Source organism: Mustelus asterias, chromosome 7, assembly GCF_964213995.1.
Source record: "Mustelus asterias chromosome 7, sMusAst1.hap1.1, whole genome shotgun sequence".
Taxonomy (NCBI): domain Eukaryota; kingdom Metazoa; phylum Chordata; class Chondrichthyes; order Carcharhiniformes; family Triakidae; genus Mustelus; species Mustelus asterias.
Genome location: NC_135807.1, coordinates 95,000,433 through 95,017,188, shown reverse-complemented (window position 1 = coordinate 95,017,188; position 16,756 = coordinate 95,000,433). Strand labels below are relative to the sequence as shown.

Genomic DNA, 16,756 nt, shown 5'->3' with positions numbered 1-16,756 from the left:
CCCCTTGGCTTTGGCATTGATGCTGTGGTTTCACTGAGGTGGCTGCCTGTATTGAGCCGAATGTAGTTGTTTGTTTATATTTGATTTCACGCACCATTAACTTTTACGAGGCTCTGCATTTAGCCAGATGTTATCCGCTCATGGACCTATTGAGGTTGTTTGTTAGCACAGAATTTCACACCTCATTAACTCACAAGTAGTTCCTCCGTTGCACGCTTGGGGTCTGGCTGAACTCAGTTTTGTTCATGGTTTTCTTAAGCTAAATGATGTCAGAACTCTGTGGCTTGTCTGAAAGGTGTTTTTTTCATCCAGGCGGTTGCCCCTATTCAGACATTAGAATGGAAAGAATCATAGAATCATAGAAACCCTACAGTACAGAAAGAGGCCATTCGGCCCATCGAGTTTGCACCGACCACAATCCCACCCAGGCCCTACCCCCATATCCCTACAGATTTACCCACTAATCCCTCTAACCTACGCATCTCAGGACACTAAGGGCAATTTTAGCATGGCCAATCAACCTAACCCGCACATCTTTGGACTGTGGGAGGAAACCAGAGCACCCGGAGGGAACCCACGCAGACACAAGGAGAATGTGCAAACTCCACACAGACAGTGACCCAAGCCAGGAATCGAACCCAGGTCCCTGGAGCTGTGAAGCAGCAGTGCTAACCACTGTGCTACCGGAGGTTCTTGAATGAAGATTTTCTCACAGCCATATAAGGCTGTGCACTCGTGAGTTGAGAAGAAGCTTCCATATTGTGGCTGCCAATGGGTTGGGGAACTGGTGGAGCAAGACTCATGATTTGGGGGAAGGGAGAAATATGACTAAACGTTGCCAGCCTGAAGAGCGGGCTACATATCACCTCGAGAGAGAAGGCTGCACAGTAATGTTCAGGCTGGGGGTGGCAGGAGACCCCTGCCTCTGATTGCCGACCCCACCACTAGCACCCCACCTCCCATGCAGAGTTCCCCCTTCCCTCCACTCCTACCTCTCCCCCCATCCTCCTGGTCTGGCTCTGCCTCTGTCTGACCCCACCTCTGTGAGGTTCCACCCCCTCAGGCCCTGCCTCCTTGACACTGTCCAATGCCCAGTGGGCGTTGCCATTGTGCCAGGGTGGCAGTGCCAGAGTGCCCAGTTGGCTATGCCAAAGTGCCAGGTTGGCACTGCCCAAGGGGGCACTGCCTCCCCTTATCCCCTGAACTCCTGGGAGACCTCAATGGCCTCTGGTCGCCTCAGTGAGGCTATCGTGCCTGGACAATTGTGTCCTGGGCTCACTAAACAGGTGTAATTGAGGAAATGAATATTTCCTCCCTGGCATGAGGCTGATTATGGTAGGAAAAATGGCCTGGGAAGTTCGTAACTGGCTAGATGCCGGGTGTGATTCCCATTTTTGGCCTCCCGCTTAGATATCCCACCCCGCTATGCTACTCGATCAGCGTATGGTCTGGGAAAATTGAGCCCACAATGTTTTGGCCTCAACTGCTTTCCATGGTGGAGAATTTCACAGGCTCAGCACTCTTTGGGTGAAGAAACTTCTCATCTCCATCCTGACTGGACTACCCCATATCCTCAGACTGTGACCCCTGCTTCTGGACTCCCCTGTCATCGGGAACATCCTTCCTGCACCGACCCTGTCTAGTTCTTTTAGAATTTTATAGGTTCTATGAGATCCCCCCCCCCCCTGCCTCATTCCTCTAAACTCCAGCAAATATAATCCTAACCAACTCAATCGCTCCTCATACGTCGGTCCCAGCATCCCAGGAATCAGTGTGGTAAACCTTCACTGCACTCCCTCCATAGCAAGAAATCCTTCCTCAGGTAATACAAAGATTGAGATGTGTGTGTGGGAGAGACACCGGAGCAAAAAGCCAGCCAGCAGCAATAGCATCGCTGCATAAGCTTTTTGCAGGTATAGCTCCATCTCTCTCTAATTGTTGAAGTAAGGTAAGGCAGCAAAGACCACAACTGAAACAGAAACAGGGAAGCTTCTCCGCCTAACCACAGAACACTGAAATCTGAAAACCGACTATTCGCCTGCTGAAGTCCGTGCTACCGGAATCTGAAATTGCAATGGCCGCAATGCTCAATCATCCACACCTCACGGGTTATGGACTGTTTCATATACTCTTTTATGAAATTACTTTGGGCTGAATTCTCACTTCCAATCTGAATGAATGTATAAGCATGTGTTTTAGCATTCCCTTGCCTTTAGTAGTTCATGAACTCACCCAAACTTTAACTCAGGAAAGCCTGGTTACATTTAAAACATTTGAAACATAGAGTGGGGCAAATCTCCCAGCAAGGGGTAAGCAGGGGTGCCCCTTGGGCATTGCCAGCCTGGCATTGCCAGCCTGCCCCCTGACACTGCCCCAGGGCAAAATGGCAATGCCCATGGGGTACCTTGGCACTACCCACCGTGCATCAGGTAGTGCCAGGGGGCAGGGCCAGAGGGGGCAGAGCCTCTGGTGGGGAGATTGGTGGGGATCAGCAGGATTGGTGACAGAGAAAGGAAAAGGCTAATCAAGGATTGGCCATCGTGGGGGGGTGGGTCAGGATTACGGTGGGGGGGGGGAGTGGATATCAGCACTACTGGGGGGATGGGACCGCCAGGGGGAGGGGGGTGGGACTGCCGGGGGGGGGTGGGTGGGGGGGCCTTGGGACTTCTTGGGGGATGGTGGAGATCGGCACTGCTGGGGGGGGGGATGGAACCGTGGGGGAGGTGGGGGGGCGGGGGGGGGGGGAGGGGGCGTGTTGGGACTGCTTGGGGGGTGGGGTGGGGGAGATTGAGGTGGGGGTGGGGGCAGTGTTGGGACTGCCCGGGGTGGGGTCTGGTGAGACTGCCAGCTGTAGGGGTTGGAGAGATCAGGGCTGGCCTGGAGACGTCCGGGAGGCCAGCGATCTGGGCATGGGGGGGGAGGTGGGGCATTGGAGGGGCAGCGACAGGGGGTTGCTGCGCTGGTCAGCGATTAGGAGGCCAGCAGCCAGGCTACTGCGCATGTGCTGATCTCGGCACTGGCAGATTGGCACTTGCACAATGACCCGATTAGCGCCATGCTGCCGGCCTCTCCAGCGGGAATCCCACTGATTTTCAGTGTGATTCACGCGAGTGCACTCTGCAATGCACAGAATGTAGGAGATTCATCTTGATACACTGAAAACAACAGTGTGATTTACTCCAGTTTTTACACGAATTCAACACTGGGAATCCTTTTGGGAGAATTCCACCCAGATAGTGGGAAAAGGCATCCGCGAGGGATTTTCAGACAAAGCTTATTGTGACCAGCAGAGGGGGCTGAACAAGGAAAGGGAGACAGTTCATCTCTCCTGACACAGGGCATAACAAATTGAGGGGTAACTTAGCCGTTCAGTCACAAATAGAGGGGTAACCTAGTCGTTTGGTAACAAATTGAGGGGTAACTTAGCCGTTTGGTAACAAATTGAGGAGTAACCTAGCCGGATGGTAACAAATTGAGGGATCTCTTAGCCAAATGGTATCAAATTGAGAGATCTCACCTCAGTTAACAAATCTGGGGAACCTCACCCAGGAATTGGTCATAACAGTCTCCCTGTATTAATTATGTTGAATACATCTTTTTCCCAGCTATCAATTCTTGCCTTCGGTTCCCCTGTTTTATTTTGAAAGCTACACACCTTGCTGTGCTGCCAATTTAATTTGTCTTTAGTAATTGTTCCTTTTATTTTATCTTCTACTTCTGTATACTTTTACACTTCTGCTTTATATTGGTTCTCTTCCTGTCTGTTTTTAGGGTTGTTCTTTACTTTGGTCTCACGGTATGATCACAAAACCAGTCGTGCGTTAATGGACGGGAAACCCTTGTGATCGATTAGGTTCAGCAGCTGGGTGATTTGATACAGTCAGCTTGGATTCTGAGGGAAACGGCAATTTATTTCTCCGTCCGAGTTTTATTCTGCTGTTGTGGGCTGACAGTGTGAAAACTAATAGAAATGTTTTATTTTGTTGGCTTCAGACAGATGCTTAGTGGAAACAAGAGCAGACTGCTGACTGCTGTTCCTGGCATTCCTTTTGCCAGCTTGGCATGAGGCAAAGGCAAAATGATGGCACAGTAGCACTGTGGTTAATGCTGCTGCCTGAAAGCTCCAGGAACCAGGGTTCGATTCCAGCTTCGGTCTGTGTGTAGTTTACACATTCTCTCTGTGTCTGCGTGGGTTTCCTCTGGGTGCTCCGGTTTCCTCCGACACTCCAAAGATGTGCTGGTTGGGTGGATTGGCCATGCTAAATTGCTCCTTATGTCCAAAGATGTGTAGATTACGTGGATTGGCCATGGGAAATATGTGTGGTTACGGGGATGGGATGGGGGGAGAGGGCCTGTGTAAAGTACTCTGTCAGAGTTGATCATAGAAGATCATAGAAACCCTACAGTGCAGAAGGAGGCCATTCGGCCCATCGAGTCTGCACCGACCACAATCCCACCCAGGCCCTACCCCCACATATTTACCCGCTAATCCCTCTAACCTACACATCCCAGGACTCTAAGGGGCAATTTTTAACCTGGCCAATCAACCTAACCCGCACATCTTTGGACTGTGGGAGGAAACCGGAGCACCCGGAGGAAACCCACGCAGACACGAGGAGAATGTGCAAACTCCACACAGACAGTGACCCGAGCCGGGAATCGAACCCGGGACCCTGGAGCTGTGAAGCAGCAGTGCTAACCACTGTGCTTCCGTGCCGCCGACTCGATGGGCTGAATGGCTGTTGGGATTCTATGATTCTATGAAAATGGCTGGACTGTGGTTCAGAAGGGTAGGTTTTAACCCTGAGGACAGGAAGAGAAGGTAAAAATCTTCAAAACTCTCAAACTTGAGTCTGCCTCCAATCTGGCCTCTTGTGTTAGCAGAGGGAGGTCAGGGGGCAGGCAACTAATCCATTCTCACAAGGCAGTTCAGTCGCTAAAATCTTTTAACAAAGATGTTTGCTTCCATTTATACTTAATGGAGGCTGGGATACTTAGAATAGAATAGAATAGAATCCCTACAGTACAGTAAGAGGCCATTCGGCCCATCGAGTCCGCACAAACCACAATCCCACCCAGGCCCTACCCCCATATATTGACCCACTAATCCCTCTCACCTACGCATCTCAGGACACTAAGGGCAATTTTAGCATGGCCAATCAACCTAACCCGCACATCTTTGGACTGTGGAAGGAAACCGGAGCACCCGGAGGAAACCCACACAGACACGAGGAGAATGTGCAAACTCCACACAGACAGTGACCCAAGCCGGGAATTGAACCCAGGTCCCTGGAGCTGTGAAGCAGCAGTGCTGACCACTGTGCTACCGTGCCGCCCTTACTGTGCTACCGTGCCGCCCTTAAAACTTGCCCACTAAAAAATGAGAAGGGATGGATCCATGAGGTAAATGCATTTACAGAGCTGCGTGCAGACTCAGAGGAGCTAGAATGCTTCCCCAGGACCAACAAGTTTACCTTCAATTTCACCTTGAGCCCTTGCGATTGACTTTCCCCCTCTCCCTCCAGATACCAGGGCGGCATGGTGGCACAGTGGTTCGCAGTGCTGCCTCACAGCGCCAGGGACCCAGGTTCGATTCCTGGCTTGGGTCACTGTGTCTGCAGAATCTGTACGTTCTCCCCGTGTCTGCGTGGGTTTCCTCTGGGCGTTTCGGTGTCCTCTCATAGTCTGATAGTTATGCTGGTTAGGTGCATTGGCCTTGTTAAATTCTCCCTCAGTGTACCCGAACAGGTGCCAGAGTGTGGCGACTAAGGGATTTTCACAGTATCTTCATTGCAGTGTTAATGTAAGCCTACTTGTGACACTAATAAATAAACCTTTAAACCTACGCAATCTAATTCTCCCTCACAATATCCCACCCACACTCTGTGAGATCCGACGACTTTCCTGATTTCTGCTCCCTGGCTGTTTTTCCTCCCAAGAACTTGTCACCCAGGCTGGCTGTCAAGCAGGGAACCCGACGAAAAAGTTTTAAAGACGTTCTGCCGTCAAGATTTGCAGGATATGTGGGAAAACTTTACTCATGGGACTCCCATTCAAAAGTCTCGGCCCACGCTCTCTTCTCCAGTTCCGAGTAATTATCAGGGCCAAAGAAGCACTGGACTGCAGTGACCTTGACTGCAACAGACAACGCACTGGTTGTAGGTCTTGATGCAGGTGTCAACACAAATATAGAGAAATGTGGCCCTCTTAGATAAACTTAACCTTGGTTTATACATAGGAACAGTGGCCTCAGGAGCCAGAGTAGGCAATTTGGCCGGCTGAGCCTGCTTCTGCCCTTTGATAAGACGATGGCTGATCTGTTGGTGGTCTCAACTCCACTTTTACTGTCTGCTCCCCCATAATTCTTGACTATTAAAAATTTATCTGATTCAGCCTGGAATAAATTCAGTGACCCAACCTCCAGCCTCCACTGCTTTCGTGGGGAAGAGAATTCCCCAGGTGCTCTGGGAAAAGAAATTCTCTTCATCTCCATCTTAAAAGGGAAATCTCTTATACTTGAACTGTGTCCCTGGTTCTGCTCTCCCCAGAAATGAAAACATCCTTCCGGTATCAACCCTGTCAAGTCCCCTCAGAATCTGACATGTTTCAATAAGACCACCCCTCAAAGAACAGTACAGCACAGGAAACAGGCCCTTCGGCCCTCCAAGCCTGTGCCGCTCCTTGGTCCAACTAGACCAATCGTTTGTATCCCTCCATTCCCAGGCTGCTCATGTGACTGTCCAGGTAAGTCTTGAACGATGTCAGCGTGTCCGCCTCCACTACCCTACTTGGCAGCGCATTCCAGGCCCCCACCACCCTCTGTGTAAAAAACATCCCTCTAATATCGGAGTTATACTTCGCCCCTCTCACCTTGAGCCCGTGACCCCTCGTGATCGTCACTTCTGATCTGGGAAATAGCTTCCCACCATTCACCCTATCTATCCCCTTCATAATCTTGTACACCTCCATTAGATCTCCCCTCATTCTCCGTCTTTCCAGGGAGAACAACCCCAGTTTACCCAATCTCTCCTCATAGCTAAGACCCTCCATACCAGGCAACATCCTGGTAAACCTTCTCAACACTCTCTTTAACGCCTCCACGTCCTTCTGGTAGTGTGGCGACCAGAACTGGATGCAGTACTCCAAATGTGGCCTAACCAGCGTTCTATACAGCTGCATCATTAGACTCCAGCTTTTATACTCTATACCCCGTCCTATAAAGGCAAGCATACCATATGCCTTCTTCACCACCTTCTCCACCTGTGTTTCCACCTTCAAGGATTTGTGGACTTGCACACCTAGGTCCCTCTGTGTTTCTATACTCTTGATAGCTCTGCCATTTATTGTATAACTCCTCCCTACACTATTTCTTCCAAAATGCATCACTTCGCATTTATCTGGATTAAATTCCATCTGCCACCTCTCCACCCAATTTTCCAGCCTATCTATATCCTGCGTATTGCCCGACAATGCTCATCGCTATCCGCAAGTCCAGCATTCTGTTAAACTCCAACAGGAATAGACCCAACCTGTCCAACCTTTCTTCATAAGATGAGCCCTTTATCCCAGGAATGAGTCAAGCGAACCTTCTCTCAACGTGATTTTAATATAATTATATCTTTTTTTAAAAATAAGGAGACCAAAACGACTGTATTGTAAATGGGGTTTCACCAAGGCCTTGTACAACTGCAATTAAACGTCCCTCCTTTTCAGCCGACTTGGACTAATTGCCAACATCCTATTTGCCTTCCTAATCACTTGCTGTATCTGCTTGTTAACATTTTGTAATTCATATCCCAGAGCACCCAGGTCCCTCTGTATCTCCGAGTTCTGCTGTTGGGACTGTATGAAGAAAGCTTGAACAGGTTGGACCTATACCCACTGGAGCTTAGCAGAATGAGAGAAGATCTTGCTAAAAGGTGTTAGATCTTGAGGGAACTTGAAAGGGTGGGTACCTGAAAAATGTTTGCTCTGGTGGGAGAGACCAAAAGTAGGGGACATAGTTTAAGAATAAGAGGACTCCCTTTTAAAACTGAGTTGAGGAGAAATGTTTTCACTCAGTCTGTGGAATTCTCTTCCTCTTCCAGAGAATTTTTGATCAACAAGGGAGTCGAAGGTTATGGGAGGGTTGTTCAGGTGGGCACGAAGGTGGAGCGGAGACCACAACAGATCAGACAGGATCTTACTGAATGGCAGAGCAGGCTCGAAGGGCCGAATGGCCTACTCTTGCTCCTCAGTCCTATGTTTCTATGTAGAGTTCATAATGAGTATGCTTCCATCTATCTCATCTCCAGATGGTTATGACTGTTTCCTCCTCCTCCTGATGCTGTTTCTCTTCCACTAACCAGACTGCCAAAAGAATTCCCATATAGAAAAAAAGTTCTTGGGGTGGAATTCTCCCATCTGGGACTAAGTCCTCAGGCGGGAATGGGGAGTTTTTCCTGCTGCGGAGGCCAATGGGAAACCATGCCACATCTTCTAAGCTTTGACCTTATGAATCATGTATCTGGAAGCGTCATTTTCCATGGTGAGCAGCCTTGACTGTGTGTGACCCGCCATCATATCTAGATATCATATTGAAAAGGCAATCCAACATCACTGAGCTACTGTTGAAGGAAGAAGATTGGTCTCCAAGAACACTCTGAGGCTGGAAGATGGACCCTCTCAATGACACTGAGGGCTGGATATTCCCGTCCCACCCGCCATGGGAATCATAGTGGGGTAGGTGAGGGGTGGCTACGAACCATGCAATGGTCCGTTAACCTCAGGCGGGAATTTCCAGCCTTGGGACGAGTGTGGATGGAAAATTCCGCCCTGAAGCTGGAAAATCTACCTGCTAGACACTCCCCCACCCACTGCTGGTATTCTGGAATCTAGGCTTGCTGGTGGTCTCCATTCCAAACTCTGGAGGCAACTCCAGACATTTTATAGGTAAGTCCCGATTTCTGCATGCCACACTGTTCCAGATGTGTTCTGGACGGCATGTTTTGTTGCTGGCATCTGGAGAATTGGACATAGGGGAAGATTCTAGTCAGACCTTCATCGCACCCCATTAGTGGGATGAAAATCAATTTTGCGCCGAGCACTAGCAGGTTTCCGGGTCCACCATGGCAGACACCAACGGGAGATCCTACGGAAAATTCATACTGCCGTAAAACCAAAGAACAAAGAACAAAGAACAGTACAGCACAGGAAACAGGCCCTTCGGCCCTCCAAGCCTGTGCCGCTCCTTGGTCCAACTAGACCAATCGTTTGTATCCCTCCATTCCCAGGCTGCTCATGTGACTATCCAGGTAAGTCTTAAACGATGTCAGCGTGCCTGCCTCCACCACCCTACTTGGCAGCGCATTCCAGGCCCCCACCACCCTCTGTGTAAAAAACATCCCTCTAATATCTGAGTTATACTTCGCCCCTCTCACCTTGAGCCCGTGACCCCTCGTGAACGTCACTTCTGATCTGGGAAAAAGCTTCCCACCGTTCACCCTATCTATCCCCTTCATAATCTTGTACACCTCTATTAGATCTCCCCTCATTCTCCGTCTTTCCAGGCAGAACAACCCCAGTTTACCCAATCTCAGTTTACCAATTTCTGGACTGTCCGCCAAATTTCAGTCCACCATTGAATCCGCTGGCAAGGGCATGGTAGAATTCCACATAAGATGTAGGTGCAAGACCTTTAAAGTCATCAAAAGAAACAAAAGCTATTGTATAATCCTGAGAATGTCTTTCAACTTTTGCAATAGAGTCATAGAGGTGCACAGCAAGGAAACAGGCCCTTTGGCCCAACTTGTCCATACAGCCTTTTTTTACGCCCAAAGCTAGTCCAAATTGCCCACATTTGGCCCATATCCCTCTATACCCATCTTACCCATGTAACTATCTAAATGCTTTTTAAAAGACAAAATTGTACCCGCCTCTACTTCTACCTCTGGCAGTTTGCTCCAGACACTCATCACCCTCTGTGTGAAAAAACTGCCCCTCTGGACACTTTTGTACCTCTCCCCTCTCACCTTAAACCTATGCCTTCAAATTTTAGACTCCGCTACCTTTGGGAAAAGATATTGACTATCTAGCTGATCTATGCCCCTCATTATTTTATAGACCTCTATAAGATCACACCTAAGCCTCGTACGCTCCAGAGAAAAAGTCCCAGTCTATCCAGCCTCTCCTTATAACTCAAACCATCAAGTCCCGGTAGCATCCTAGTAAATCTTTTCTGCACTCTTTCTAGTTTAATAATATCCTTTCTATAATAGGGTGACCAGAACTGTACACAGTATTCCAAGTGTGACCGTACCAATGTCTTGTACAACTTCAACAAGAAGTCCCAACTCCTGTATTCAATGTTCTGACCAATGAAACCAAGCATGCTGAATGCCTTCTTCATTATTCTGTCCACTTGTGACTCCACTTTCAAGGAACTATAAACCTGTACCCCTAGATATTTTTGTTCTATAATTCTCCCCAATGCCCTACCATTAACTGAGTAAGTCCTGCCCTGGTTCAATTGACCAAAATGCATCATCTCGCATTTATCTAAATTAAACTCCATCTGCCATTCATCAGCCCACTGGCCCAATTGATCAAGATCCCGTTGCAATCCGAGATAACCTTCTTTACTGTCCACTGTGCCACCAATCTTGATGTCATCTGCAAACTTACTAACCATGCCTCTTATATTCTCATCCAAATCATTAATATAAATGACAAATAACAGTGGGCCCAGCACTGATCCCTGAGGCACACCACTGGTCACTGGCCTCCAGTTTGAAAAACAATCCTCTATAACGATCCTCTGTCTTCTGCCATCAAGCCAATTTTGTATCCATTTGGCTACCTCACCCTGGATCCCGTGAAATGTGACCTTATGCAACAACCTACTATGTGGTACCTTGTCAAAGGCCTTGCTAAAGTTAATGCAGGCAACATCAACTGCACTGCCCTCATCAACCTTCTTGGTTACCCCTTCAAAAAATTCAATCAAATTTGTGAGACATGATTTTCCACTCACAAAGCCATGCTGACTGTCCCTAATCAGTCCTTGTGTCTCTAAATGCCTGTAGATCCTGTCTCTCAAAATACCTTCTAACAACTTACCCACTACAGATGTGAGGCTCATCGGCCTGTAGTTCCCAGGCTTTTCCCTACAGCCCTTCTTAAACAAAGGCACAACATTTGCCACCCCCCAATCTTCAGGCACCTCATCTTTGATTCTTGCTTTGATTCATAGAATCATAGAATCCTTATAGTGCAGAAGGAGGCCATTCGGCCCATTGAGACTGCACTGACCACAATCCTATCCAGGCCCTATCCCCATAACCTCATGCATTTACCCTAGCTAGTCCCCCTGACACTAAGGGACAATTTAGCATGGCCAATCCACCTAACCCGCACATCTTTGGAGAGAAGTTGAGGATCCCTTTAAATAAGTTGGAACTGATTGGTTTCTAATTGATAATGGGTTGAGGAGGTAACATAGCAGTTGCTAAATATGTTGAGATGAAGCAGACCTGCAATATTTTAACCTCTTATTCCCATTTATTTATTAACCCGACCTCCACTTGCATCGGTTTCTGGCAGCTGCCTGGCTGACATGTGTATGTCATCCAGGGTAGTATGGTGGCACAGTGGTTAGCACTGCTGTCTCACAGCGGTTAACACTGCTGCCTCACAGCGCCACGGACCCGGGTTCAATTCCGGCCTCGGGTCACTGTCTGTGTGGAGTTTGCACATTCTCCTCGTGTCTGTGTCGGTTTCTTCTGGGTGCTCCAGTTTCCTCCCACAGTCCAAAGCTGTGTGGGTTAGGTTGATTGGCCATGATAAATTGACCCTAGTGTCAGGGGGACTAGCAGGGTAAATATGTGGGGTTATGGGGATAGGGCTTGGGTGAGGTTGTGGTCGGTGCAGACTCGATGGACCGAATGGCCTCTTTCTGCATTGTAGGGATTCTATGATTCTAACCAATAATCAGAATGGCTGCACCTCCATCCTACGGCTGGCTAGCAGTTTCCACCAATGTCTCAGCCATGGCAATCAGGGAAGGGCAACAAATGCTGGCCTTGCCAGCGATGCCCACATCCCATGAAAGAAAAAAAATGCTTTCTTGTTCAGTTGAAACTGATTTATTATTCCTGAACTTCTAACCTGGATGGTAAATGTAATTCCACAGAAAAAGATTCTCAGTACAAGTGAAATGGTACAAGTTATATTTAACAATTAAACAAATCTAAACGTTTTTACTTATTTCCTATTTAGGCTCAGATCTCAAATCTCACATTCTAAAGTAACTGACATTAGTTCTTTAATCATTTTTGTTCAAATTTCTCATTTACCTCTTTTTGTAAGCTTGAGTTGAGTGCAACATCAGATCAGTCTTATGTTATTCTGTAGAATAAATCCTAAAATCCAAAACAAAAAGAGTGGTAAATCTAATTTACTTCTGATTTTTTTAGTTCTGTCATAAGCGTTGTCATGAATTCAACTGCTTGGACTATATAAAAGGAGAAGTTTTCAGAAAAGGTTCCCATTCACAGTGAAATTGCTTTCAACTGTTCGTTCATTGCACAATGATTCAAATTTCTCTCTGCAATTTCATGGTAAGAACTACAGACACTGTGGTAATATATTTTATGAGTAATGTTTTACATAAGATAGTCCTTAAATATTTTCAGTTATTACGTTGGTGAATGTATAGTAGCTGGAAAGCAGGACGAAAACATTAACACTAGAAACTGGATCTGCCTTCGCTTGTGCATAATACAGTCAAAGTAATCTTCAAACCGATATTGGTAAAAATGTCGTTTCTCAAATGCTAGTCAAAATTGTACAGATCTATTGGAAAATGTAGAGTCAAAACTGATGGCATTCAGAATGCAGTTCAATGCTTGGTTGGATATCTTTGCTTATCAAAGGGATGAGGTTTGATGGGTCAGATGGTCTTTCCTTATTGCTGAAGCTTGGCAGTATTTTCCAGTGTTGCAGTCAGTTAACGCATTTGTCCTCTTTACCAGTTCGCTACACCTTCATAAATTGTCTGACCAGAAACAACGTTGTATGTTCTATTTGTATTTTAGTTGAGTGAGTCTTTGCTCTCATTTAGTTTAGTGTTGACAGAGTGGAAGTCGCAAAATCCGTCAAGAAAGCGTTGAGCAATGGATTGTACCATTGAACTGCTGTACAAAGATTAAATTACAACCCCATTATACAATTCTTGCTATTCATCAGTGTGAAGTTTAGCCACTTAACAGTGGTCAAAAGGACCTTTGACAGTAACAGACAAATTTCTTTTACCACTATTCTTCTCACTAATTCTTTTCTCACACTGACAGAAGCCCTCTTGTCCTTATATTCCAACCAAATATGCTCCACATTAACCAGCGGATTTACTGCCATCTACAATATAATCACACCACCAAGCATATCTTCTTTTTTCTTTACTTGCTGCTTTCCAAAGGGATTATCCCCGCCAAGATACCTTTGTTCCTGTTGCCACCAGCTCTATTTTTCGCTGCCCTTGTTCTGGCACCTTCATATGCAACATCTAGCCATCTATCTCCTCCGAAATCTGTGTCGAGGACATTTAACACTGCACCAACTTTTGGCAGTGATTTATTTGTGTTTGCTCCAATCTAGTATACTGTATTCATTGTACATGGTGATCTTGCCTCTACACTGGGGGATCAAATCACGATTGCTTTGTCAAACACCTAATCTGACCACAAATGTGACCCAGATTGCCCTTAGGTTCACCACTTAAAATATCCATACCTATCCATCACGGAAATCCTATGCTGTTGCAAATCAAGGCAAGCACAAGATCATCAGATTAATTGGACATTATGATCCCTATGCCCATTTTAAGGGGCTAATGAATTTAGCCCACATATTCTGGCCTTAGTCACATTGAAAACTCCTTTGAAAATCCAAATATATTATGCTGCTACATAAGCTTTTTCTACCTCGCTTTTGTTTCACCAAATAATTCAATAACGTTGGTCAAGTATCACCTTTGAGTGCCCTCCTGTCATTTTACCAATTTGCACATTCCTTTTTCATAGGTTTCATCCCCTCACTAAGATGTTTCAATTATTTTTTTAAAAAGTTACTCCAATCTTAAAGTTCCAAAGCCAATGTGCAGAGTGGACAGGACAAGTCCTTAGTCCATCTCCTTGTTTGCTTCAAAAAACAATTCAAATTGAATCCAATTCATGATCCCCACAAGCAAGACATACAATATCCAAGCAGACACAAAAAGGCATGGCACCTGATCTTGGGTTTGATCTGCCAAAAGGCCGAGAAGGTTATTTAACAATGGCCGGAATTCTCCAATCTCGCACGCCCCGCTACCACTGCCAAACGAGAACGGAAAATTTGGCGCGCAGCCAATCTCCATTCACTGCAGCAGGACTGGAGAATCCCAGCCACAGACAAGGTCAGAAAATTTGGGCCAATCCCTTGCTTTCATCAATGCAGGTTTTAGCTATTTAACCTGTGAGACTGGAGTATTAAGGGCTCCTTTAACCTCTGTCCATCAAAAACTGAGTGGCAGCAGAGTTAACATCAAAGCAGTGGATTTACCACCTCATTTTCTATCCATCACCTTATTCCCTTCAGTGTTTTCCTAGGCGTCTGAGGACTGTCATTTGAAACAAGTGAGGACCTTACTAATCTATGTAAATCAGAGCCTTATGATGCATGGGATAACAGGAGAGATTTTAATGGTTTCCTGGACCGACAGGATCACATTATCCATTTTGGTATTTCCTTTCTTTCTGATGTCTTTGTTGCTTTAGGCTGAAGTTCTCCGACCTCTCCCGCGACTGGGATTCTCCAGCCCCGCTGCAATGAATGGAGATTTTGCTGAGCGCCAAATTTTCCGTTGTCGCTGGCAGCAGTAGCGGGCCATGTGACATTGGAAAATTCAGGCCTTAGTTTTTCAAGTGTTCACTGTTTCACTAGATTTGATTAATCAGTTTTCTCTGCAATAGGTTTTGCATCCTGTGTTACCAATCCAACAGCTCCCGTCGTTACATTTAGTTTACTTAATCCTCAATATGATGCAATTCAGTTTCTCCCTGGTGATAAATGCCAATCAAAGAGAAGATTGCAGCCAACTTTCCTGTAACATGGGATATGGTTCTATTGTGGTGAGGGGAAAAAAAAGATAATTGAAGAAGGAAAGCAGAAATAGCTGAGATGATGAAGGATTGTGGACAGTTAGGTTAAACGGAGGCTGATGAAGTGGACAGAAAGGGACCATGGAAACCTGAGGGAAACCAGACTTTCCTCAGTGCTGCGGAATGGAATATTTTACCATTTCAGGCATCCAGGGTAGAAACTGGTAAACAATTGGTCTTTTTTTTATTCATTCGTGGGAGATTGGCATCGCTGGCTGGCCAGCATTTATTGCCCATCCCTAGTTGCCCTTGGAGGGCAGTTGAGACTTAACCACATTGCTGTGGGTCTGGAGTCACATATAGGTCAGACCAGGTAAGGACGGCAGATTTCCTTCCCTAAAGGACATTAGTGAACCAGGTGGGTTTTTCCGACAATTGACAATGGTTTCGTGGTCATCAGTAGATTCTTAATTCCGGATTTTTGAAATCCAATTCCACCATCTGCCGTGGTGGGATTTGAACTCGGGTCCCTAGAACATTAGCTGAGTTTCCAAATTAGTGATAATTCAACGAGGCCTTGACCTCCCCCTAAGGGAGGCAAACAAAATGCTTGTTTGTCTGGCATACAATGAGTGCAAAGCATACTGATTCAGCAGTGGGATGGTCTGTGCCCAATCTGATCAGGTGTCAGACCCACTCCTATTTTATGGCCTCTTTTTAAGGCCTAATTCTTGTTTAAAGATCTCATCCCAAAATTAGTCCCTTGCCTTTCTTGGGACCCCTCAGCAACCTCCAAGTAAGATTTCTGGGCCAATCTGACTGGGGAGTCACCACGAACACAGGTAATTCTGTCCTCACCCATCATACACATATATCCTTTGGTAGAGATCAATGGGGACGTGACCTGTTGGTCAGGGGTGGCAGAACATTGGGAGAGAAACTCCGGAACCCCCAATGGGAGCAGAATTCTGGAAGGTTCTGACAGGTTCAAGACGAATGACAGCTCTCCTCCCACCCTGCTCTTAGTCTGACTGTAGTTTGACTTCTGACCTTTCTGTGGGCCCAACATATGCAACTCCAAGACATAACCTGATGAGTTTATAGCACATTTCACAGTGATGTATTTGAATCCTTTTTTATGGGAACGTAATCCAGCTGCTTGTATTAGTTTTGTACGGAGGTCCCAAAGAAGGAAGAGAATTTAGCTGCAGAACTTTCACAAGAGCAGAAGTAGTCCTGTTTAATTGAAAATGAATCACAGAGAATGGGTGGGGGGGAGGGCGGGGGAATTGTTGTAGAAAAGCTGTTGCACCTTTTGAGGAAGAATAATAAGGAACTAAACAATTAAAACTTCTGCACAAAGACCAATGAAAGAATGAACCACTGTTTAAAAAGAGTGTGTATACATTCAATTTGTATATTTAGATTTCCCCATAGTAAAGTTTTAATATGTTAGCTATTCTCAAGGGCAGTTTCCTGTTGTGAAAGAGCCACAGGTACACATTAACATGGAGCTATGTGCGTAAAGCAAGATTGTAGTGTTTGTTTGCACAGGGAGTTGTAGCTAAATGAACTTGGAGGGAAATGAAACAAGTTGTCACGTTATGTAAATATTGAGCTGGATTTTGCAGGAGGGGCCG

The 16,756-nt window shown here is 46.4% G+C and overlaps 2 protein-coding genes across 10 annotated transcripts in view; one reads left to right on the top strand and one right to left on the bottom strand.

Annotated features, from left to right (window-relative positions):
• LOC144495855 (collectin-10-like) overlaps positions 1-16,756 on the bottom strand; it is a 204,421-nt gene that overhangs the window by 94,699 nt on the left and 92,966 nt on the right. For 5 of the 9 annotated variants that reach the window (XM_078216498.1, XM_078216500.1, XM_078216502.1 and 2 more), the window contains one exon: positions 12,333-12,398. The exons of the other annotated variants lie outside the window; for them this stretch is intronic. Coding sequence is in view for 3 of the 5 variants with exons in the window: in XM_078216502.1 (XP_078072628.1) it covers positions 12,333-12,364 (32 nt within the window). In the remaining 2 variants the exon portion in view is untranslated. Of the gene's footprint in view, positions 1-12,332; positions 12,399-16,756 lie in introns of those variants that run through there. 9 annotated transcript variants of the gene reach the window in all.
• LOC144495489 (tumor necrosis factor receptor superfamily member 11B-like) overlaps positions 12,567-16,756 on the top strand; it is a 46,783-nt gene continuing 42,593 nt past the window's right edge. The window contains exon 1 of the mRNA XM_078215506.1: positions 12,567-12,596. Within this exon, the coding sequence (XP_078071632.1) occupies positions 12,567-12,596 (30 nt within the window). The remainder of the gene's footprint in view (positions 12,597-16,756) is intronic.